The 24,369-nt window shown below is 42.9% G+C and overlaps 2 protein-coding genes across 8 annotated transcripts in view; one reads left to right on the forward strand and one right to left on the reverse strand.

Annotated features, from left to right (window-relative positions):
- Positions 1-4,978: 4,978 nt before the first annotated feature.
- Positions 4,979-13,917, reverse strand: LOC146198179 (uncharacterized). 4 transcript variants are annotated; one of them, XM_084593563.1, is made up of 3 exons: positions 13,794-13,917; positions 12,935-13,040; positions 4,979-8,518 (listed from the first exon to the last, which is right to left on the reverse strand). In XM_084593563.1, the coding sequence occupies exons 1-3, from the start codon at positions 13,803-13,805 to the stop codon at positions 8,274-8,276; spliced, it is 363 nt and encodes a 120-aa protein (XP_084449689.1). In that variant the 5' UTR covers positions 13,806-13,917; the 3' UTR covers positions 4,979-8,273. The 4 variants fall into 4 exon arrangements, with proteins under 4 accessions (XP_084449689.1, XP_084449690.1, XP_084449687.1 ...); XM_084593564.1 differs by lacking the exon at positions 13,794-13,917 and adding an exon at positions 13,379-13,718 and having other exon boundaries at positions 12,987-13,040; XM_084593561.1 differs by lacking the exon at positions 13,794-13,917 and adding an exon at positions 13,379-13,718.
- The window catches only part of LOC146198180 (uncharacterized), a 29,706-nt gene continuing 19,128 nt past the window's right edge, over positions 13,792-24,369 (forward strand). Inside the window, exons 1-3 of one of the 4 annotated variants that reach the window (XM_084593556.1) lie at positions 13,792-13,986; positions 14,545-14,723; positions 23,758-23,975. In XM_084593556.1, the coding sequence (XP_084449682.1) occupies positions 14,553-14,723; positions 23,758-23,975 (389 nt within the window). In that variant the 5' untranslated portion in view covers positions 13,792-13,986; positions 14,545-14,552. Of the gene's footprint in view, positions 13,987-14,037; positions 14,356-14,544; positions 14,724-23,757; positions 23,976-24,369 lie in introns of those variants that run through there. The other 3 variants (XM_084593553.1, XM_084593555.1, XM_084593554.1) reach the window with 3 other exon arrangements.

The following is a 24,369-nucleotide window of genomic DNA, read 5'->3' on the forward strand; positions in this document are numbered from 1 at the left end:
GTTGAAGTACGTAGTGCTGAGACTCGGTGTTCAAATTTTGTATAAAAGCTCTTAACAGGATCAGGTAAGGAATCTTGTTGAGCAAAAAATGAAAGCATGTGTTAGTATTGTGTGACGCTATATGGTTTACTTTTATCTGGTTTCATGTGACTGTAGAAAATACTACAGCAGTAACTGTGGAGGTATTTTCTTCATGGCTAATAGCATCGCCATCAGCATAGTATGTTGTCAGAACCAGGGACTCCCATGTTTGGCTTCTGAGATATTAAAGAGATGCACTAGAAAGTCGGTGCTTTTGATATTGTATCCTGTGGAGTAACGCAGTTGAGCTGTGTATGAACCCGTGTCAGTCTAAGTGGATTCACTCTGATAGACTTGAGGACAAGGACGGGGGTGGGGTGCCCCAAGAAGTGCTATCACATCTTTGTCCCAGAAAATTAAAAAGTGTGGGTGCCTTTTAGTTTTAACGTGGTAGTGTTAAAGGCCCTGTTCGCTGAAAATCCACGCCGGCATTGCCGTTATGAGCGAAAAATCTTGACCATGGTGCTGGCAAGCTACGGTTTCTGGCAGCTGACATGGCCGTGCATTGATTGCCCATAGGGTTGCCTAACATGAGATTTTACAGGAGCTACCAACTCAGGCCTCTCCTTTTATATGGGATGGTGATATCAGAATCAGCCTGCCAGGACCCTTGCATTAACGTTAGGCCATGCAGTCACGTACGGCTTAGTTAAAGCGGGGCTGGTAGCCTACGCTATTGCTTCATATCCTTTAAAGCGGAGCTTAAGTGTTCCCATAATTTTTTGTTTTACCTTTTTCTGTGCACACCACATGATGTTAGCAGCTCAGTAGTGCAGTTTTTGACATTGATACTATGTATTTCTACAAAAAGGTGCACAGTTCAGTATTCAATTAAATTCTTATTTTCATGTTTAGAAACTGGTGTGCTAAAATACAGGCTAACTGTATGCATATGGGAGTTCTCAACTCTGTGTTCTTGATATGTCCAACAGTAAGTGGCATTGAAGCTTGTTGGAGCTAAATTGCTGGAGGCAAATAACAATAGGATAAGGTTGCTATTAAGCATGTTTGCTGTGCCAACCTGTATTGTTTCTATCTATAATGCAAGCATATTAAAGTAACATGATTTGTGCCCTATCATGTTAATTTACAAAGATACTAGTGCATAGCTACTTGCTGCTATGGCGTGGAGGATTATTTACTGCAACTAGATTTAGATTTCAGTCCAGTAATAACTCAATATTAGTAACTCATATTTGGAAAGGAATTTTAAGCTATATTTCTAATTACCATAAAGACATGGCAGTTTGAGCTTTACCTGGCAATGCTCACCTGTATTTTTGCAACATTTTTCTGCATGCTATTGCTGACTGCGGGTTGCATTTCTTGATGTTTAATTTTTAGTAGGGCATTTTTTTTTAACATCTCAATGTGCTGACTGAAATTATGCAATATGACACAGGATATCTCACGAGTCATTTATACTGGGGATAGCAACTATGTCTTGTTTACTAAGATGGCCAGAATATTCATGATGTTTATTGTGGCAGACTGCCAGTGGTAATCTGGAGCAGGTGCATTTTTTCTGTACATATTTTCAGCATAGAGCTTTCCATTGCAGAGAAGTTGTTGCAAGGCAAATCATGTATCTGTGTTGTTTTTAGTCTGTGATGACCTAAAGTTAAATTTAGGTTTCGCTCACTGCTTAAACAGTCAGTGAGCCCTTTAAATAGATAGCATTACTATTTTGAGCAAGCCTGGAGTTTATTTGCTTCTGTTCCACGCCAAAAGGCATGTCTTATAGTCTTTTTGCTAGTCACATCCACGAGGCTGTATGAAACAGTTGCAGGTTAATGTTAAGTTACTTCTCTCTTTTTTTTTTTTCCAGTGCTCTTTTCTATTGTTGGTGAAGGGAGCTAGGCACAGTATTGAACGGCACATTCATACTACACGCAGAGCTGAGCAGAGCACATCCGCACTAGGGCGACTTTGTATTCCATATGTATAGCCTCTCAACATTACACATATTGACGTGCTCTCACATTTTCATTCTACGAAAAATGCCTTTCTGAAGTGGTTTTTTGTTATAGCAGCAACATCAGACTTTGGGAAGTACTGACCACATTGTATTTGATACTGCACGCATTGCAGATCTTTGATTTTTGGTTTGTTTTCTGCTTCTAAAAATCAATTTTGGAAGTGCACATTTTCTTTTTTAATTCAGTTAAAGCAGACGGCTGGGATAATTTTTCTCCATTACAAAAAGTCCTCAAGATAAGACAGAAAAGCAGAAAACAAGATAAGATAGAAGGCAGAAGTCCTCAAGATAAGACAGAAGGCAGAAAAAAAAGAAGTCTAGCATCTCCAGTGGTGCTGATCTATCTTGCCCATTTTTCAAAACCTTGATGCACTATGGGATTGTGCATTGTCACACACACCAAATTCCAGGGATCCCAATCTGCGTTAACCTTGCATTAGTTTGCACCTAACAGTCTCCACATGTTCAACACATGTAGCAGACTCCCATTAAAAGAGTTGTTGGGTTATTAATATATTTAAAGAATGTATTGTGACAATATTTGAATAAAAGTGGTGGTTTATTAGGACAGTTCTTGTTTACATTTTCACTACACAAGCTTTTAAATCATGTAATGAAACAAACTTTCACACCCCAGACAACACCATATTTGTTTGGATGCAAAAAGAGCAAATCACTGCACTTCACAGGTATTCAGTGCCTTTGACATTGTTGTGTATCTGAAAATTTTGCTCGCGCATCCCTGCTGGCATTTTCTTTTTCTCTGTATGTGTGTCAATATCTGTGTTAACAAACACTCTCTTGTCAAAGCTCTCCTTGGGTGCTTCACCAACAACAGGCTGATTTGTATGCATTCTTGTGTGGGAAGGAAAAAATAATGATGGTCGACTGCTTCCCTCTCTTCATGCTCTTGTGTGCCACAAATGCATGTGTATGCTGCAGTGTCAACATTATATCTTACTATGATATGTCATACAAATGCACGCGCGCACACCAATTACAGCTTGAAGGTACTATGCTATGACAATGTGTTGTCGCAGAAGTGCATGAAGGCTATGAAGAAATTGCAGCTTTTGTCTGACGCCCACATCTCATATGCTTGCCTCAAGAAGTGGCAAACTAACACTGAACCAGTCTCTACAGCTCGAGGATATTTACATGCATCAAGTGCGGAAGTTTCAATTGCTTGTTACAAGAGGGCCAATGGCAAAAGAGCAGCCATCGTGTTTCGCAAAGCTCAGTTCTTTATTGATAACATTCAAGCACACAAGAAGAATGCCTTAGGTGGTGCTGCTTCATCTACTTATCTGCAGAATGTACTGCGAAAATAAAGCGGATTGCTGTTAATGTTCTGAGAATAACTCCATCTCACAAGTCCGTGCCTTATTCTTTATTTTTTTTTTTCGAAGATTAGTAAAAGGCTGGAATAAAACCTGACTCATAATATCTAGATTTTGACAGGACTTCTTCGGTAACAGTATAGTTAGCAGTATGGGCACTTCGTCTGCAAGTTCAGGAATCTGCACACAGTGTAGCCAAGCATAAATATTGAAATATTTGCAGCTTAAAGTGGAAATTGTTTGCTTTTCTCCCTGGAAAGACTGGCTGTTCAGATTAAATCAATTCTGTTTTGTAAAACTTTGTGCTCTTCTAACCACTAACTCAGTGCTAACCAATACACTGAATAGAACAGACTAATATTGCCGCTGTATATAATGTGCTGATATGTATAGGTGCAAGCTCGTACAAGTCTGCGAGCAGAGGTCATTTGTTCACACTGCTGTTATCGGAGTGCAGTCACTGTTTGATATGGTATCTAACGCATTTCTGTTAAGGATCCCATGTCGCGGAAATTCCAGCATTGGACGTGAGCGAAAAACCTTGATTGGTCAGCGGAGGGTCATGACATCACAGCTACATATGGCCTCACACAGGCATTTCAATTCTCAAACACTTCACAATGCTCATGTTAAACATGATGTAATGTGTACTAGAATAAAAGTTATTAAAGCATGACATGCGCATGCAAATTAAAGATCATCACATGCCTCAAATGATATAGCTTTATAAATAAATTTATTTCTCTTGTGGGGCTGCTATAGTATACGCCCCTCTTGGTCTTTTGAACTATATGTGCGCTCTTTTCCCTTTGCCTTAGTGCACGTGGAGGTGGCGCAACTGCACACGTGCAGAATTTATTGCGGCGTGTAACAAGCTCTTGATGCAGTGGTGAGTCTCGATAAGGGTGGCGAAGTTCAAGAACTGGGGGGATTCCAGCGGGAGCTCCGCTGGGGCGCGGTTGCCCTGTCAGCGCACAGCACGGGACATCCTGATGTACTCAGATGGTGGAGCAGAGCCTTATCAGGATGAAGACTTAGCCTCGCTAACTGTTGGCTTCTTTCATATGTGTATCATGGTGAGCCCCTAATTTCCATAAATTTCCATAAATTTCCATACATGCCTAGTTGCTTGTATGTGTTTCTACCTTTCTTCTTTGTACAATGCACCAACAAGCCCGACAACATCCACTGTTCAGTTTTATCACCTGCCCCTTCTGTTGCGTGGTCAACTAGTGCAACACTAAGAAGTGGTGGTCCACTAGAGCACTGTGCACTAGAGCATCACAGTAGCGACCAACAGTAGGAAAATGTAACAGCTAGAGGCTGGCTATAAGTGAGATGAAACTCGGAAAACCTTCTGTATCAGTGCCATTATGACTGGTGCAAAGCAGGAAACATAGGAGGTTGTTCAGAGAGACCTTCATTGTGCAGTAGACTAGAACTCTGCTGGTCAGTGGACAGAGTAGACATCAAGAAAAGGGAGGCATAATAAAAAGCAACATCATGCACAAGAAAATTGTTGCACTGGACACGGCATTGACAGCACAAGCTTGCACGCTTTCTGTTCCTTACTGTGGTAAGACAGCCTTCCATGAAATTTCGCTGTAGCAATTGCTAGCTCACTGCATGCAGCTTTTCTTTCAGCCTGTTTATATAGAGTAGGTCGTAGTTTATGCTGTGTAAAATAATGCGCGCATGTGCAGTCAGTCATGCTGAACAAAGGATGCAACTCATTTTTTTTTAATCTTTTGGCCGGTTTGATGTGACTAAACACTAAATAACACCAAGGTCGTTTAATATGACATTAGTGTAAAGGAAGATGAACTTCTGTGGGACATTATTTATTTACAAATACTGCAGTCAGGAAGACAAAGCAGGGGACAACATTCATAAAAATAATTATGATAAAAACATTCACTTTGCTAGTGCTATAAATTAGTGTTTAGCAGCTTCATGAACCCAAGTTCCAAGCAAAGGAAGGTTAGATCTTTTCATGCATGGTCTCCACTTCTACAGTCACTTTCTCTCATTTCTTCTTCATCCCTTCCTTCACAGAGCAGTTGAGATGCCAAAGAGTGAGGCAGTTTTGTGCGCCTTTTCCTAAACCTCTTCCTCCTGTAGCCTTGGCACAAAGCTGTGAACACTACTGTGCACTAGATGCTGGAAAGAACCAAAGTTTCTCCCATGCTCAATTCTAGCTTTTGACTTGGAGATATTTAGAACTGGGGCCAAAGCCGCCATGTACATGGTCACTGTAAGCTGAATTCCAACCCTAAAACTGCACTTTATTATCGACAAAAAGTTCCTTTGTTCTAGGTTCTGATTTTCAAATTCCATGCATCAAAAAAATCTGAGCAGCAGGAGGGTGTATGCAAGTCTAGTCATTTGCACAGGGCAGGAATTATGCACAAAGTTCCACATAATAAAGGTGCATCTTGGCATCACTATCCAAGGCATATTTGCCTTTGCTTCTTTTGCCCTTCTGTATGTACTGCATTACAAGAAATAAAATTTTGACAGCACAAGCCATTTTCATCATTGGAACAACAGATAAAATTTACAGGGTGATTAAAATACTTGGTACAAAATTTCGAGTGCAGCATTTGAGGCATGTGAACCATGTAACAGCCATCATCGCATGAAGCGTGATGCCACTCTTGTCTACCCTTCACATTTTTGCCTCACCCTTTTCCTCTGCTATTGCCATAGTTTCATCCTCACATGCTCATCATTTGCTCTGCCAGTTATGCCAATGCTTAACCCAGCAACAGGCATTGCACTCTGTGTCTGCTGCAAACCTCAGTACACTCTGTAACAAATTTTTGTCTAATGCAAGCATCCTCCAGTGTGATGGTTGACTTTTGCTTAAGATAGGCACTTCAAGAAATATTCTGCTTGGTTACCTTGGACCAACATAACAGATGACACCTGTGGTACCTAGCTACCTTCTGCAATTTACAACTGTGCTATTCCAGAAATAATTTTGAATGAACTAGTCAACTTAGTACTACTCTTGCGCATCTTTGTCTTCCTTTGCTGCTGCTTTGTTTTCAGGGTCACAAACCAAACAGTCGTTACGAACACTTCTGTTGAAAGATGGAATTCTTTGCAGAACGAATGTGGGTGGCTGTTGACCGACAGTGCAAGACAAAGCACAGAAAGCTATGAAGGGACAGATGAAAAACCTGCAGAGGCAGACACAGGCTTCTTGATACCATTTCATAGGCAACAGGCTAACAACTTTTTAAGGCATGCACTGTACATAATTATAAGGGCAGTTATGTGGTCTCGTATGTTTGAAACAAGAATCTCCTTTACATAAAGATTGTGAAAAAGTGAAAAAAAAGTGGAGTTATATACATGATGTATGGTCTCAAATGTGCGTGCACATCTAAACAATGGGTGGATTCTAAATTTGAAGACCCACATTAATATTCAGGTGAAATGGACAAGAAATTCTTTGTGCTGCGACAAGTGCTACACCATAGTCCTTTACTGCCTACAACAATGACTCTCTAAAAGAAGTGTCACTTTGGCAGTGATAGCATAGCTGGACCTAAAAGAGGAGCGAGTCACTGGCTTCACAGTAAGAATGTTCAGCCCCTTGATGTTAAGAAATAGACCATAACTTCAAGCATGTAGTACATATATTATGTTGAGGCATGAAAAGGAAAATATATTGTAGGAAGTTCTACTGGATACGCTAAAATTTAGCACCAACCTATTGTCAATATGACATACTGCTGCTATTTAGCCACCAAAAAGAGAAGCTTGCTGCCCCCAAATATGGAAGGCAGTGCGAGACAAGACAAAGAACTGGCTTCGCTGCACCCCTGCTGCATTAAAGGTACAACCAGTGCTTAAAGTCTGGGCTCCATCGAAGGGGGTCTCTACTGATTCGAGCACAGGCGGAAAAGGCAATAAATAAGGAGACAGAGAAAGCGGCTGGTGGCCTGCTTCGCGCATCGTTTTATACGAATGGGAGAAATTCTTTGTTCCAGGGTAGTAGAAAATATATTACTGGTTCTTATTAAAACATTGAGATAGGAAGTGTGTAGAGTGGGTCAAAGTCAAAGAAATAACTCAAGTTACTGACATTCTACTGGAAGTCAAGAAGAAGAAATGGGCATGGGCAGGACATGTAGTGCGAAGAGAGGATAACAGATGGTCACTTAGGGTAATGAATGGATTCCAGGGGGAGGAAAGCACAGCAGGGAGCAGAAGAAAGTTAGGTGGGTGGATGAAGTTAAGAAGTTCGTATGGGTGAAGTGGATGCAGCTAGCACAGGACTGGGTTAATTGGAGGAATATGGGAGAGGCCTTCGCCCTGCAGTGGGTATAGTTTGGCTGATGATGATGATGATTAAACCTCACTGCTATGTTCTGACAACCACTTACAAGAATAAAAGATGGCAGCCTGCTTTGCATTCACGCAGTCCTCATACATTCGAGTGTGGGGTCTCAGACCCCTTTCAAATACTGGTGAGAGGGTTTCAGCTCCCCCCCCCCCCCCCCCCCTGAGATCTCCTAGTCTAAGCCGTGTACAGCAAAGGTACAGACAAGCTAAACATATCTCCTGATTAGGCATTTCTATGCAGAGAAGTGAAACGCTTTCCTAATCGCAGCAGAAAAGAAGGCCCAACAGCTAAAAAAAAATAAAAACAAAACAAAAAAAACGTAGAAGGGTTTCAGAATGGCACTGAAAGCCAAGAAATGTATTTCTTTTACACAGGGTGAGAAACCTGGAAACAAGGTTTGCAGCAACAGGTATAATTTTGTAGTGATACTTCCTTTGTCAAAAATGCAGTGTGCCTGTAACAGCACTACTGTGCAGTTCAACATGTAGCAGCAAGAGAGCTGCTCATAAAAGTGCTGTCAGTGTGTTTTCTGGTAACGATGACGAAGGACCATGTGCCGCCGGAGGTTGTCAAGCCGTGTCAGTTTAGCATCGCACACAGAGCACTTGTGTACTTTTTTTTGACTTCCATGCATGTCTTTCTTGTGCCTCGACAAAGATTTAACACTCAGATGAGCAAAGCAGTATGGACATGGTGCCGTTACAGTCCTCGACTCAAGCTGGTGTTTCTTCTGTAGCAGCAAGGAGCCAGACTGTGGCCACACTGCGGAAAATAAAGAAAAGGATGGAACAGTTCAGAAACCAGACAAAAGCACTTCAATGAGAATAGTCAGAGGGTAGAAGACTGCAATGAGCTAATCAGTGACACATAGAAACACAAGGCAAACATAACTGCCTACCAACAATTAAGGAAGGTAGGCAGGTTTAAGCATGGTTAAACCAACGGTTATGTGAGAGCAGTACAATGCTCTTATCTGAACAGCACGTTAAACTTTCATTTATGGTCAGCCTCCAGCCTGCTTTTTGGTTGTTGTAGCAGCACATACTAGATGTTCTGCCTCTTACGTTAGGATGCTACCTGTTAGTGATGCCATATGAGCAAATGGGATGCAAGAGAAGAGAACTGGCCACTTCAGTGCCTTGAAAACGGCTGGCATTACAGTTGCCATGGCAATAGCTCTATGAGCTCCACGAGCAGAGTGCACATCACACAAGATGACCTTGAGGAGAGGCATGGCTGGATGAGTGCTTTTACACACACACAAAAAATTTTGCGCATGCTGACATACAGCGTGTGCACAGAAGTAAAAGAAAAAGAAGGAAGCAAACTGCTGAAAAAGAAAATATTCCTGCCCACTTTCGGTGCCAAACACCTATGTGTGCTTGGTAATCTTCAAATTTAATTAGTTCATCAATCAGAGTTATGGATGAGGTGCAGATGCATTATCCCTGGCTTTCATGGTTTATGCCTTGTGTATTCTGCAGTTGTGCAGCTCATTATGACACTGAAGGACTGCCACTTGGTTGCTGCTCAGTACCTAGGTTCAGATTACTTTTCAGCTCAAGGCCTATTTTCTTTTCAGTGTGCATTAATCTCCTGGCATCCAGTACCTGCACGACCCATTTGCTTCTCTCTATGTCAAGCAAAATGGCCTCCAGATGGGGGGGTAATAATTGTCCAAAAAAACTACTATGAACTATGAAGCTACAGCAGTGCAAAAAAAAAAAAGGGGGGGGGGGGGGGGGGGTCTGAGCATGTATGGGCCCCTCTTTTGACAAGCAGCAAGCCATATATGACAACGCAGACTTGACAAGCCTCATGCTGGATCATGCCGGCAGTTGAGAAGTGCATAAAAAAGCTCCAGTGTGATATCTGTCTTCTAAAACAAAACTGGATTATTGTTGGGTTTGATGCCCCACAGTAACACATAAGCTATGAGCGACACCACAGCAGTGCGCTCCAGATTAATTTAGGCCACTGAAGCGTTTAAACATGCACTGACATCACACAGCACATTTGCATACATTTAAATACGGCTGCCATGGTGAGGATTTGATCTCATGAATTTTTAATCAGTAGTCAAACACCAAAACCACTAATCCACTGCAGTGGACTTTCTAAAAAAAAACAAAAGCGTAGACACGCATGCCTTTGGCACATGGCAACAATGATTAGGCACATTCCTGCAGTCTTCTGTATTCCTATTCAGATGGTTCTTTTCTCATCACACCTCTCAACGCTTCTCAATTCCTACAAGGAGCAGGACATCAAGTAAAGGATTTTCCTTGAGCATGATGGACTGTAATCATCGCTTTCCCACAAGGACCTTGAAGCTGTTTGCGACAGCACAGATAGCTGTGGCAGCCAGGTTCCAGAACGAGTGCATGGTGAGCTTTAACAATATTACTGAATTTATATATAATTTACCATTGTACAGTTTAGTGATGGCATGATTGTTTAAAGGAAGGATGCTTACAACTTTTCTTGACCTGCATTCAGCAATATGTATTTGCAATGCTTGACAGGACTGAACTTATGGCATGCCTCCATGACATCAGTCTTGGGTGTGCAGGCAATTTTCTAATTCTTTAAAGCTGTCCTTCCGGAAAGGCACAGCACTATGCTCAAGAAAAAATAACAATACTAGTTAACAGGCTCAAGCAATCAAATTCGATCTAGGTTAATTTCATCCGTCAACTGACTGACAGGAGTGGGTCAGCCCCTTTTGGGCAACTGGATCAAAGCTCTTTTGGCTGAATAGAAAGACCAAGTGGGAAAAAAAATCAATGCAGAGTAGTGATTCCTGTGTGCACAAAGTTGCACATCAGCTGAATACCGTAATACAAGTTGGCGTGCATATCATTTTTAAGGAGCCTAACAACCCGAATAACATGAGCAAACAAGGGAACATTTGTAGTTCCAAAAATTGCTGTGGTATGAAACAGAAGAATCTGCATACTAAGTGCCTGAAAGGTGTTTGATATTCTTCCGGCATGTGAAAAGCCACACATGGGCCAAACTGGACAATGAATCTACAGCGGATTTAAAGAATATGAATTCAATCAAATCATGCATTGGTAGCAGTCTGGTCATGCAGTAAAAATCACACTGGTGCATAGCTCTACTGAAGCATGGGGCAATTCAACATTACTGAAACTAGTGCAGCAGCAAAATCTAAACACGTCATCCAAGCCAGAGATTATATATATATGTCAGCATTTTATCTGCATTTTCGATGAATAGAGAAATATAAGAAATCCTGGATTTGAATGGAAAGCAGCAAGCATGCGTGCTTTAAGCAGCAGCTAAGTGGCTGTGCCCTTTTTGTTGATGCCTTTCCTTTTTGCTGGCGGCTTGTAATTTATTCAAGCTGCATGTGAGTGACAAAAAATACTGCAATGCAAGGCTCCAGATTATTTTTTATCATTTGGGGCTTTTTTTACAAGCACTGACAGCGCATGAGGGTCTTTGCATATTGCCTTCATTGATATGAAACTGACAGGTCTTTTCCTTCCCTTTTTTTTTTCCTACTTCTATACTTGCACAGTCACTGCATATTTCTGTATGCATACAATATATTCTTAGTTGTAGGGCAGTATTTGTGTAATTTGCTTTGTGTTCTGGCACTTTACCAGCGCTGTTCACACCAAGCAGTGCAAATGGTGGTTGTGGGAGGAATGAACTGAAAGCCGTCTGTAGCTTGATGAAGGCATGAAGAAAACACACACAAAAACATACAAAAACTTTAAAACTACAAGGGAAGTGCTGAAATCACAATTTACTGGCTAATCGGCCTTCATATGAATCTGTATATCACTAGAAAAGTATTTGGGTAACACTCATCATGGTCTCAATGAAATGCTGTTTCAACAACTTAGAAGCAAGCACAAACTGTGGCATTAGCTATAGTCGGATACAACTCAAGAAAGGAGCAGCAAATACCCACCAAAGGAGGCCCTCCACCCAATGGCATCGACCGCGATTTTTGCGGTTAATTTTTTCTGTAGCGCTACAGCAGAAGCTAGGCAGGCATGAGAAGGAGAAACGGTTTTGCTACTGTGCCGTGTCGCGTATTGCTCGGAGTTGGGCAGAGCCATGGAATGTTGTCTTCGAATGTAGTATTCACTACGATTTCACACTACCTGGTTAACTACCACGTTATGGGAACCGGTCGACACCACTGGCTGGAGGGTCTCCTTTGATGGATACTTGCAGCTCCGTTCTCGAGTTGTATTCCAGTTGCAGTTGCAGGTTATTCTTTTTAAGGTTGAGTAAAACATATATTTCAAGTGACCGTTACTCTGTTCCTACTCTAGCAGTCCCACATTTGAACAGGCTTATTGGAAGCATCAACTCAGTAAACTATCAGGTTCTGGGAACTAATCGAGCAGCAGTGAATTTCATTACTTTGATACAGCAATACGGATCCATAGCAAGAACATAATGGCACTGATCAACGTCTGAATTGCACCGTACCCACAAAATGTCCAAGTAATGACAGAAAAGCACACAATATGAGTGTTGAAGTAATGGACACATAGCACAGGAGTGACGGCATATTATGAAGTGCAGCTTGCAGACAGCAGCAGAGCTTGGTACTGTGTGGGAAAGGATGACCACATGTCCAATACTTAATCACAGATTGAACATATATTTAAGGCTCCAGTCCAGTATGAAGGGCAATTTCAGATAGGGTAACCCAGAGGGCACTGTAATACACTGCACACAATAAATAGAATGATGGTATAGTTAACCGATCTAAAACAATAATATATAAGAAAAAAAAAAAAAACGAGCATGATAGCAACTGCTACCACCCCGTTTCAAAGGGGACGCTCCTGTATTCCATCTATCCATCCAACTCTGCTTCTATCAAGAACGTGCACTCACAAACATGCTACCAGCATGAGTTGAGTCCCAATGATCCTCTAACTCTCTCATTTAATGCACTAATATCACTTGTGCGGAACGGCGTAACAACATACTAAACGTGGTACATGCAAAAAATACAACCAAGCCACACAAGCTAACACACAAAAACAAATTAAACTACACCAAACAATCAAGAGAAGACAAACGTTCAAACATAGGCACGCCGCGAATAAATGATTTTGTAAATTAGCTAAATAAATTATCTACTCAAACACCCCACACATATACTTCAAAGCGCAACCCAACTATTTTCCACAAGAGCTAGCACACTGGTAGTTTTCGTTTCAGCTAGCCGTACCACCGTAGCCGTACTGCCGCAGCGGTGACTGCTGCCACTGCTTCCAAGCCGCGCCTGCGTAAGAACGTAAACGTAACGATTAGATATTTAAAAAAGTGGAAACCATTATAGCGGCAAACACATGCACATTATTGCTAACTAAATCCTGGTTCACAAAGGGAACTTTGGCTTAAAAAAACACTCGAGTCATTATCATTTTAGAATAAAAAGCAATAAATATTGGCACAATAATTTTACAAAAAAAAAAAAAAAAAAATGATCGGCAGGTACGTTGATATGTGGGGTTTAACTTTCCTATTTTGGGGGGTTACGAGGGACGCTGCGAAGGGTCCAGGTTAAATCAGACCACCTGTGGTTCTTCGTTCACAGACATCGGACTGAACACGGGAGACCTTAGAGTGAAGCGTTTGAACGCTGTCCAGAAGCGCATCCAGGTATATGTCGCATCTAGCAGATAGCATCAAACGAGCAAACTTTCAGGCGCCTTGGTTTCGGACATGGTTTCGGAGCACCCACGACGACGTTCACACGACAACGAACTTTCACATCCACGAGAATTTATCACATCCACAGGCACGTTGCTTGCGAAGGGCTGTTTCCAAACGACATGCACATGACACGCTAACGAGGGGCATATTTAAGGAACATAAACGCGCGCAACGTTCGAGCGATGGCCTCGAGTACGAACCACGACACGAACTTCGCAAGCTGACATCATGCTGACATGCGAACGTGGCGCCGTCGCGCCGTTCGTAGATTGTCGCGGCTGAAAGAAGATAATACATAATACGTCTCGTAGTTAATTACCTTAATTGTCATCGTTAGTTGTTGTTTAACGCATCAAAGTGTGACTTCGTCCGAGTTGATTATACATTAACGCCAGTTCATTTTCACCAAAATCGGCGCACACAGAGTTTGTCTGGCCTACTAGGGCTACTAGCAACAATGAAAAGTAGGGAATCGAGCGTCGGTTTGTAAACACACCTTTATTTCACGCGAGGTGAGTGACCTACTCTGCTCTTCATTTAATTTTTTTTTTCATATCTCGCACAGCCGTTGGCGTCATAGTGTAACGTTATGCCTTTGAATAGCTTCATTACTACTTCACTTCGTGTCTTTCTGCGAGTTCCAAATTTCGCACTTTTGAAACGCGCAGACATGTGTTTGTCACCACGTATCATAACCTGCATTAAGATTTACTGAAGGAGAAGCCGATTCTGTATGCAGTGGTATTTCTATGCAAGGAATTGCGCGCAGTGACATGACTGTCACGAATACGAGGGGAATCTTGCATCAGTAGCGGCCGCTTCATCGGGCCGCGGACAGTCGTCTGTAGTACGCTAGGTGCCCCTCCCATTAACGCCTACTAGTAAGTACCTGTTGGATCAAACCCGCTTTCGAATTTCGCAGCGTCACTATTACTATATCGGGCACATCACTTAGAACTTCGGCTTGCTCGAAGCCATCTCTAGTGTTTTGCACACCTGCAAGCGAAACTAAACTGTATTCATCGAAATAAAGTAAATACGGTATGCTTTTGCGTGTCTTCCTCATTCAGGTAGCTCCATGGGTTCCCAGCAGTTCTGCTTGAAGTGGAAAAGCCACTACAGCAACCTTCTGAGTGCTCTTGACCAGCTTTTGTTCAGCGAGTCATTTACAGATGTCACGCTTGCCTGCGAGGGACTCAGCCTCAAGGCTCACAGAGCCATGCTGTCAGCCTGCAGTCCCTTCTTTCAGGTACCTCTGGCTTTCTTAACTATTTGGAGAGCGCTTGTCATCAGCCATTCTTCTGCTTTAGAGCACTTCAAAGCATTTTAAGATTCTCGTATGTGATTATTCAAGACTGGTATTACACTAAGACAGACACATCGCATTGAGAGTGCTACCGCACCACACGCGTCCGCACAACCCATACACCACCACAGCACTGGCACACACCCCACTGGATTGTGCCCATGGTTGCCTACATAATACTACTCCTCTCTTAGACAGTATAGGGGGTACTCACTGACACTCCGTGCGCGGTGCTTTGTGGGTAATTGTGGCACAATCGGCCATTTTTGTGTCCACCGAAAGAATAGGGCGAGCGTACGTATAAAATGCTGTCGTGCGTTTCCACAAGCAGTGGCATCCGTAGATATATAGGTTATTGCGCTGACTGTAATAGCTGTATACAGAGCAAGCAACGGAAGCTAAAGAGCTGCATGAAGGACGTCGGCATAGTTAAGGTTTCAAAAGCACACACGAACAACTTTGGTCGACCGAAACAACTTTCCGAGGCGTGACGTTACCTATGGGTGGCACTGCTCAACTGCACGGGTATCACTGAAGATGGGAAATCTATGCCAACAGTGGGCTGGGCTGAAATCTTCTGGATGTGTCCTGGCAGCCAGCTGTTGCCACGATCCGTGGACAACTATTCTTCACGCATTTCAAGTAAAATAGCAGTGCGGCAACGTACGTGACAATATGCGTCACCATTTCCAGCCATGCTCATGAAGTGCGCCGCCGATATCTTCCCGTCATGTTTTGCGGCGATCGAAGTCTTGAGAGGAGGGCTTTACAAACACTGAGGGTGACTGACTTTCGTGTGAAATAAAGTTAATTAGCAGGGGCTTTAACTGATCAATAAATAATGCATGTTGTGCTTCTCTCAGCTGAACCGCTGAATCCTTGTAGCTTAAATTTCGTGCAGAAATGGCATCTGGTACTCAAAACCTTTTCATACCAAATGACATTTCTGTGCGAAATTGAGCTGCAAGGATTCAGCAGTATCGCTGGGAGAAGTATTTCGAGAAACAGCATCGTTTGGAGAAGAAACAGTTGAGAGCTAAGAGATGAATGAAAAGTCTGTTGCATTGCCAAGAAGGCTTTCTGGCAATATTATATGTCATCTGCCAACAGCTCAATCACATTGAAAACAGAATGTAGGGGCAAGTTCGCATACTGAATGGAACCTTCTCTTCTGTCATAATTCTAATTTTAGACCAACATTTTTTCGTAAATTGTAGTCCTTCATTTTGTACAAAATATTTTATACAAAAACATAGCCAAAAAACAAACTTTGACGAGTGGACCCAGGAATGAACCATAAAATGTGTCATTACACTCCAAGAAATAGAGTTCTAACTGCTAGTAGGAAGACCACACCTGACCCAGAAAATTGCTCGCGCATCCTTCCACATGCACTTTAGAGGCACTTATAAAAAATTTCATCTTAACGTGGGTACCCGGAAATATTCCTGAGTCCTGGAAGAAAACTGTTATTGTGCCATTCCTGAAACCAGGAAAGCCACCAATGTCCTTGTAGTTATAGACTCATAGGTTTGACAAGTTGTGTTGCAAAATCTTTTGAAAGTGTTCTGAACATCAGACTACGCTGTGTCCTTCAGTCCTGGGAACTTTACACATTCAACCATGTGGTTTAAAAAGAAAAAAAAAAAAAAAGCATGCTCTTCAACTGACCACTTATTCGCCATGAAAATACTATGCATGAAGCATTAATACACAGGTGGCACTACCTTGCTTTCTTCAATGTGAAGAAGGTATATGACACAATATGCAGAAGGTATATGACACAACCTAGAGGTTGGTTATTGTCCGTCACCTGGTAGATATGGGCATCCATGATATGTAAAGCTGCCTGAATGACTTCCTGTCAAATCGTTCATATCACGTGTGCCTAGGCCCAACGCTTTCGAGGAATCTCATGGAGGAGGATGGGGTCCTTCAGAGGTGTATTTTATGTACACAATTCTTTGTTGTAAAGATGAATTATATAAGCAAAATAATTCCGAAATCCATCCATAATGCATTCAGGTCATGTCGATGACCTACCCTTGGCATACTGTCATTCAACATATATCAACGTGATGTGAAGGACAAGGGCAGTTGACCATAACTGAACTAGCGACATGGGCAGATTGAAATGGATTCTAGTGTTCCCATGAAAAAGTGGCTGTTCTATTTTCTCTCAAATGAGGCTTACAAATGGGCACCATTTTACACCCAAAGGCGACTACACAATCTGTAAAAAGGAACACACATTTCTAGGCATAACTTTTCAAGAAGCCTCATTTTTACCACACAAGCAACATCAAAAAGAAAGCTTCTCGATTCCTAAGCATACTGAAAGTGTTTTCTAAGAAACACTGGGGATCCGAGAGAATATGTCTCTTGCACATCTATCCCTTTGTAATACGACCTCCCTTAGATTTGGATGTGTGGTGTAAGAGTCAATATGACCATCTTACTTAAAGCATCTAGATCCAGTACAAAACCTTGGTTTAAGTCTTCCAACTGTGGCGTACAAAACATCCCTTCATTAGCTTCCATGTCGAAACAATTGAACTGCTCTATACAGACAGAACAACAGTACTTATTTGTGCTTACATACTGAAAATTCCTAAACATCCATGCCAGATAGTTAATAAGTTCACATCCAGAACACACTTCACTAGCAAACATCAAGCTATTAAGGTAGTGCTGCTTAATTTTGAAGAAAAATGCGAAAAATTAAACATACTCTTTATTTTTCCTGATATTGTCTGGAGTATCGACCCACTACCACCTCCGTGCAGTTTACCCTCTGTGTGTGACTTCACACAAAGCAGTTTCACAAAAGGCAATCACCACATGAACACATATCAAGGCAAAAGCCTTTAATGGCTCATGACACGCCAGCATGTCCTGTCACGCGTGCGTCCGCGAGAAGTGTTCCACTTCTTCGCAAGATGCCACGGAATACCCCGAGATTGTGACGTTATCACCTAGTGACGTCATCAGCCATGACCGGATGTGACGTCATCATGATGTCACATATAACAACTGGAACTGACGTCATGATGACAACACATCTGGTCATGGCGTCACGTCATGACCGGATGTGAAGCAGCCAGAAGCAGAAGCAGCCTGCCGCCTACATGACAAAGTACCCGCTGTACCACCTGTAAAGTGCCGCCCTGCAAGACAGTCCTCTATCATGAGACACACACCCAACTCCCTCTTCATTTAAGAGAGCAACGAGTCGCGTGGTTTGTCGCATGGTCACAGCTGGCGAGGCAGGGTTCGGCACGCGGCGCAGTGGCGGTGGCGGTGTAGCAGTAGCTTCACGTGCCATGACATCACGACACACCCCTGGCGCTTCTCTGACTGAAGGTTAAATTATCATACCTGATGACATTGACAAAACATGGCATAATGGAAATTCCGCTCCAAAATGCAGAGAACTTTGGCTAAAACGCAAACATTTTGCTAAAGTGGTTTTGCACAAGTTTTGCCCTTCTTGACTGAAGATAAAGCGCACGGGAAGACACACACAAGAGAAGAAGACACAGGACACGCGCTATCCTGTGTCTTCTTCTCTTGTGTGTGTCTTCCCGTGCGCTTTATCTTCAGTCAAGTTACAATGCACCATCTAGCCCAACTTCAAGTTTTGCCCTTCTGTCGTGTAGCTTTGTATAGTCAGTTGAAATGAGACTCAAATTTGTCACCAATTATAAATCTGCTTTTATTGATTGGCTTAGTGACTGCACTGCAGTGCCATACTACAAGACCTGTTGCTGCTTCGACGCTAGCCTCGGAGTCTATTTTGCTCTTTCAAAGTCAAGATCAAATGTCGAAGGGGAAGACATGGCCAAGTTGTGGCTGTCATGTATAGGCACAGTGTCATGGCTATGCTTGGATAACGGTTATAGACAGAATTGCTATGCAGATGCTCCACAAAGCAAGGCAAGATGTTGCTCTAGCTAGTGAATTCGTGATTAATTGCTTTTCACCGATAGCAAGGTTGTTTCGGTGTGCATCAGTTTTAACTGCTGAATGTCATGGTTTTCTTGGCTGTAGAAAAAAATATGAAACCACAACATTGAAAGCGGTATAATCTACACAGACTCCCTCGCTATAATCCCAGCATGACAGTCCAGAAATGCAACTGAGTTGTTAGTAGGAGACAAATGACGTGGTAATAGCTGAAACACAAGGACATGCAATTAAGTTTCGCTGTTTACATAGCGACATAGTTGTCAGCGGTAACGAAAGAGCTGAGGCATGTACTGCAGCTGCCCTATGCTGAAATGCTGGAAGTGAATATACACTTATGCTCCAGACTTGACATGGTGGTTGGGCGCGGGAACTTCCTCGTGGCACATGGAGCCAGACTTCTGGGGAAGTGATAACCACTCTATCATCAACGGTCTCCATCCCTCCTGTCTCCGCCCTTTATGCCGCAAATGTTCTGTTATCAACTGGGACAGCTTTCGCTCATGTCTCGACAGTATGTCTTCAGATTCGTCGTCACTCCTTGTTGACTGTATACAAAGAGCACTAGACTGCGCTATGACTACTACCTGGATTGAGGTAGGTCGACCGGCACCAGATCTCGGCCTGCTTAACTTGTGGGCAGCCCACCGTCAAGCTGAGCTGGCTGCTACGCGAGACGCTACTTCGGGGCAGGCACGTACACGGCTGAATTATCTTACTGCGAAGGCTGGGAGATATGAACGCGATCTCTCGAGACGCCAGTGGCATGCATGGTGTGAACTATTTTCTGATAAATCCTCGAATGCTTAACTCTGGCGAACGTTTTGTGCAATGGAACACGGTCGTCGTCCTGCTTACGCAGCAGCAACAGCATGCGGCTAATCTGTCGCCGGGCGATTTCGCCAAAGAAGCTGCTCGAAAATTTTTCCCAAAATACTGTCACATAGTGGTGACAAGGCCGTTGACTCCAAAAGAAGACACAGTCTTGGTGGTACTGCAATTAACTCTTTATTGGGCTGACTTGCGCCCGCAAAAGATCTAAGCAACTCGGCAGCGGCGATAGCAACAAACGTGCTTGTCGATCGTCGAACAAAGAATGCCCGTCGCACTCGCCAACGCTCAATTTAAAGGCTGCTCAGAACAATCTAAATAATGTCGCAAACAGCTACCAGCACAAGCTGGAACATTGTAGAAAGACACACAAGATCTAAGCAACTCGGCAGCGGCGATAGCAACAAACGTGCTTGTCGATCGTCGAACAAAGAATGCCCGTCGCACTCGTCAACGCTCAATTTAAAGGCTGCTCAGAACAATCTAAATAATGTCGCAAACAGCTACCAGCACAAGCTGGAACATTGTAGAAAGACACACAAGTGGCCGGAATCTTCGAGACAGACCTCGGTGCATCTTGCGCTACAACGAAACTGATAAAGGTGCAACTTGCGACATCGAGTATTAGCAAACAAAAAATACAGAACTGATACGCGATCCAGAATCAGAGTAAGGCCGTATGCCGGTGGCTGTTAAAAAACAACAAATACAGTTCTGAAGGTTTCGCGGCAATACAATATATTGCCTCCTTCAGTTGCAAATTTTAATTTGGCAGGTATCCCTGCAGACGCATGGAAACTACTATCTGCTGCCGACGCAGATGGAATTGCAAGTCCCTTTTCGATGTCTGAGCTGCTGGCTGCAATTGACGATGCGAAACGGAAAACAGCGCCTGGCCTGGACAAAATTCAATATGAGGTTTACAAGAACCTCAGTACTGCTGTGCTCCCTCAACTAGTAGACACCATAAACAAAGTGTGGCTTGATGGTGTCGTACCCGATAGCTGGAAAACTGCTGTCGTGATCTCTATTCCCAAACCTGGGAAGCCTCCAACAGACCTCGCCAACTTACGACTAATCTTCTTAACATCAACGCTTTGCAAGCTTTCAGAGAAAATGCTAGCCATACGACTTTCTTGATGGCTTGATCAGCACGGTTTTTATCATCCTGCTCAAATTGGATTTCGTCCATACATAGGTACAGAGGACGGGTTGGCGGTTGGCATCAGCAGTTCTATCATCTACCCACAGCCGCAATGTATGTACCATATTAGCAATGAACGTTGATAAGGCATATGATAACATTAATCATGCTGCAATCCTGAATGCCGTTGACATACTTCATCTCCCTCCGAGAGTTCGCACTTTTGTTGCATCATTTTTGGATGGAAGAAAATTTGCAATACACCTCAGTGGTGACACAGTTGGTTCATTCGTTTCACTATGTGGCGTGCCCCAGGGATCAGTATTGTCTCCGACGTTGTTCAATATTACTTTCATCCCATTGGCGTGGCGCTTACATAATATCCCTGAAATCAAGTTTTTTCAATACGCAGGTGATATCACGGTAGGAGCACTCACCATGATATTCTCACTCAAGAGGCTGCCCTTCAGTCAGCATTAGACGTAACCTCTGGCTACACATCCTACATTGGCCTTCAACTTTCCGTGTGTAAAACTACATACACATCAGTTGTCAACCGCTGGGGACGTCGTAAACTTCAAATCCAATTCGTCTCTCTCTATCAGGCATCTCACTACAAGAAAGTTCGAGCCTGAAAATTCTGGGCTTAACAATTCACCAATCAGGATCAGCGACTGCTTGGCTTTCTCAGGCAAAAAGCAAGCACTTCAGATTATGAGTTTAATAAGAATTGCACCTAAAACGGGCGGGACTGACTTGTCTGTTGCATGCCAGTTAGTGAGGGTGGTTCTGCAGCCACATATTGTTTATCAGGCCCAGTTCCAGCATCTTACAAGAGCACAATGAAATCGCTTTGAAGTTGTAAATCGAGAAGCTATGAGGACCATAACATGCCTTCCACGATTCACACCTGTCGTAGCGTTACAGGAGAATGCGCAGCTCAATACCATTGATGAACTGGTGCAGCAGCGCCGTGATGCTCGCAGACTCAAGGCCACTTTGTCACATTCCACGCAAGCACTGAGGGCGTATGCAATGTCACACATTATTCTTCAGCCACCTGCGCCAGTTCTTCCTCCCTGGAAATTTGTACAGTTAGGAGACAACAAGCCAACCGATATCCGCAGACCAACGTCTGCAAACTCGGCATCGTTGCTTCGCCAGAAATTTGAAGAGCAAGATACTCACTTGCCTCAAGATTCCATTGTAGTATACGTGTATGGAAGCCTGCAAGGCTGTGAAGCCGAAACAGCAATCTACTGTCCACGAAGACCTAGCCTGCATCAGATCACTACATTTCAGCTTTCAGAACCACTTATATCTTTTTGTGCTGAGCTCATGGCAGTTCAGGAGGCACTCTGCTCCGTGGCTTCCATAACCATGCTTCCTGCAGCCCACGTTGTCATCCGCACTGATGCACTTCAAGCAGTACGTTTGCTCCGACGTGTCAGCCGCTGCTCTAAAATTTGCCAAGACATCCACCAGCTTGCAGCGCACATCCCACAGTCAGTATGCATTGAGTGGGTCCCACGGGACCTGCTGCCTTCCCAAAGTCAAGCTGATTTAGTGACCCGCCTCATGAACCAAGACACATCAATGCCACGGCTCCTTGAAGTGGATGATGCTACCCTCCTTTTATCAAGAAAAGAACACCTCCGGCGCCACACACGTGCACTTATCCCTCTCTTCCCCGCGGTCTCACCCGTGCAGAGGAGGTTGCGCTTAGGAGGATCCGGGTCAGTGTTGCCCTCGCACCAGCTATCACTAGGACGGGGTCATACTTTCAACACTTATATCCTCGCCCAGGGTGCCCGATCTGTAAAAACGAAGATGTTGAGGCCAACATTCAACACTTGCTGTGGGACTGCCTAGCACTCAAACTAACACGAATCTGGAACCTGAGGATAGCTGGCCTTTCAGCAACTAATCCTGCCTCATATGTCACTTGGACGCAGGGACCTCATCATCGCTCACTTCCGGACTTAATAAAATCAGCCAACCTTTTTCCATTCATTTAATCATTTATTCATCCTTCATCTCATACTCTACTGATGCCCAGAGGCAATAAATATTGATTAAAAAAAAAAAAAAAGAAACCTTGTCAAATCAATTATCAAGGAATAGAAACCACACAATCATCGAAAACACTTATTGAGGCAATTTTAATAATTGTATGTTGCCTTTGCACTGATCATACTCATCTGACACACAACCTCACATTAAGGGTGATAAACAAATGTGAAAGGGGTGCAGAGATGGGCTCATTATAAACCACATCATATTCTAGTGTACAAAACTTGAGAAACTAAGGAGAAAGATTTTTTTCTTTTTTTCTTGCAGTTTACAGCAAACAGGTCTTATTCTATCTTATAAAAGATAATGCCTTTTTGATATTCACTGTGTTTTCTGTTTCTTAAAAAAAGCAGTGCTCCTAAACAAGCTATGATATCTTAACAGCAATATAGTCCTTGTTCTTGGTGCATGAGTTCTTAGTCACTTATGCGCCATAAACTTAACACAACGCAACATTTGTGATGCAGGTATTAAAATTTTTCTCGAAACATCTAGCATTATTTTCTGGAAATCAATGATGCCGACTAGATTTCATACCTTTACTAAACAGAACGGCAGGGATATTTTATTCTTAAGAATATTTTTCCAAAGCAAGAAATAGAGTGAATATTGTGAAGTTGCATCGCATGCTTAAGAAGTGCTGTCTGGTGGTGCTTCTTCCTTTTCTCTCAAGATAGAATGTTTTACAAAATGACAGCGCACATGAATCTTCACTGCAAAGACAGTTTTGGATAACAGGTCTTTAATTGTGCTAAAATATATTATTTAAGAAATAAATTTTGGGACCTGCTTTTCCTGCAATTTAAAATATTTTTTGTATATTCTGGAGGCTACTGCTGTATTCTCTCAGGATAAATGATCAGTATTTAAAAACGTTGGCAGTGCCCATTTTCTTCTTGAGATGTAAGCCAGTATTGAAAAGTCTTGGGCAAATTGTGGCTTCTCAACTTGCTTGTCTTTCAGGCTTTATTTGCCGAAAACCAGTGCCAACACCCAATTGTCATTCTAAAGGACTTCAAGTTTTCGGAACTGAGGGCCATTGTAGACTTCATGTATCATGGTGAAGTGAATGTTTCTCGTGAGCAGCTCTCGTCACTGCTGAAGGCTGCTGAGGCACTCCAGGTCAAAGGCCTCACTGACCTTACCAGTGATTCTTCAGAGTTGGCTGAACAGCTGCCAAGGTTTGTTGGTCTGGATTTCTTTTGCTTGAGACTTCATAGCCTTGCAGTGAATTTGCGTATCAAAACGTAACTTGTGGCCTTCTTTTCTTTGAGTCAATGCTGCTTCTGCAAGGTGTAGTGCAACCTAGTTTCTGAGGGTGTAGCGAAGAGTAGTTGACCTATAAGTTTTAAAGAAGGATTTATTCATACTTGTTTCATTTTTGTTGTGGCAGTGTAGTGATTATTGAGAGTTAGCGCTCTAAACTAGGCCACATAAAAAAAATCTTTGTGTGAAGATTACAAGTCAGGCTACTGTAGAATTAGCTCGAGCTCTTTTGCCGGTGCTGGGAGCCTCATGGGTGTTACAAGGGGTATTATTGGGAAAGTATTTCCTTGCTCATGAGTGGCATGGACA

This window comes from Amblyomma maculatum, chromosome 2 (genome assembly GCF_055883805.1).
Source record: "Amblyomma maculatum isolate TAMU_Amacu chromosome 2, ASM5588380v1, whole genome shotgun sequence".
NCBI lineage: Eukaryota > Metazoa > Arthropoda > Arachnida > Ixodida > Ixodidae > Amblyomma > Amblyomma maculatum.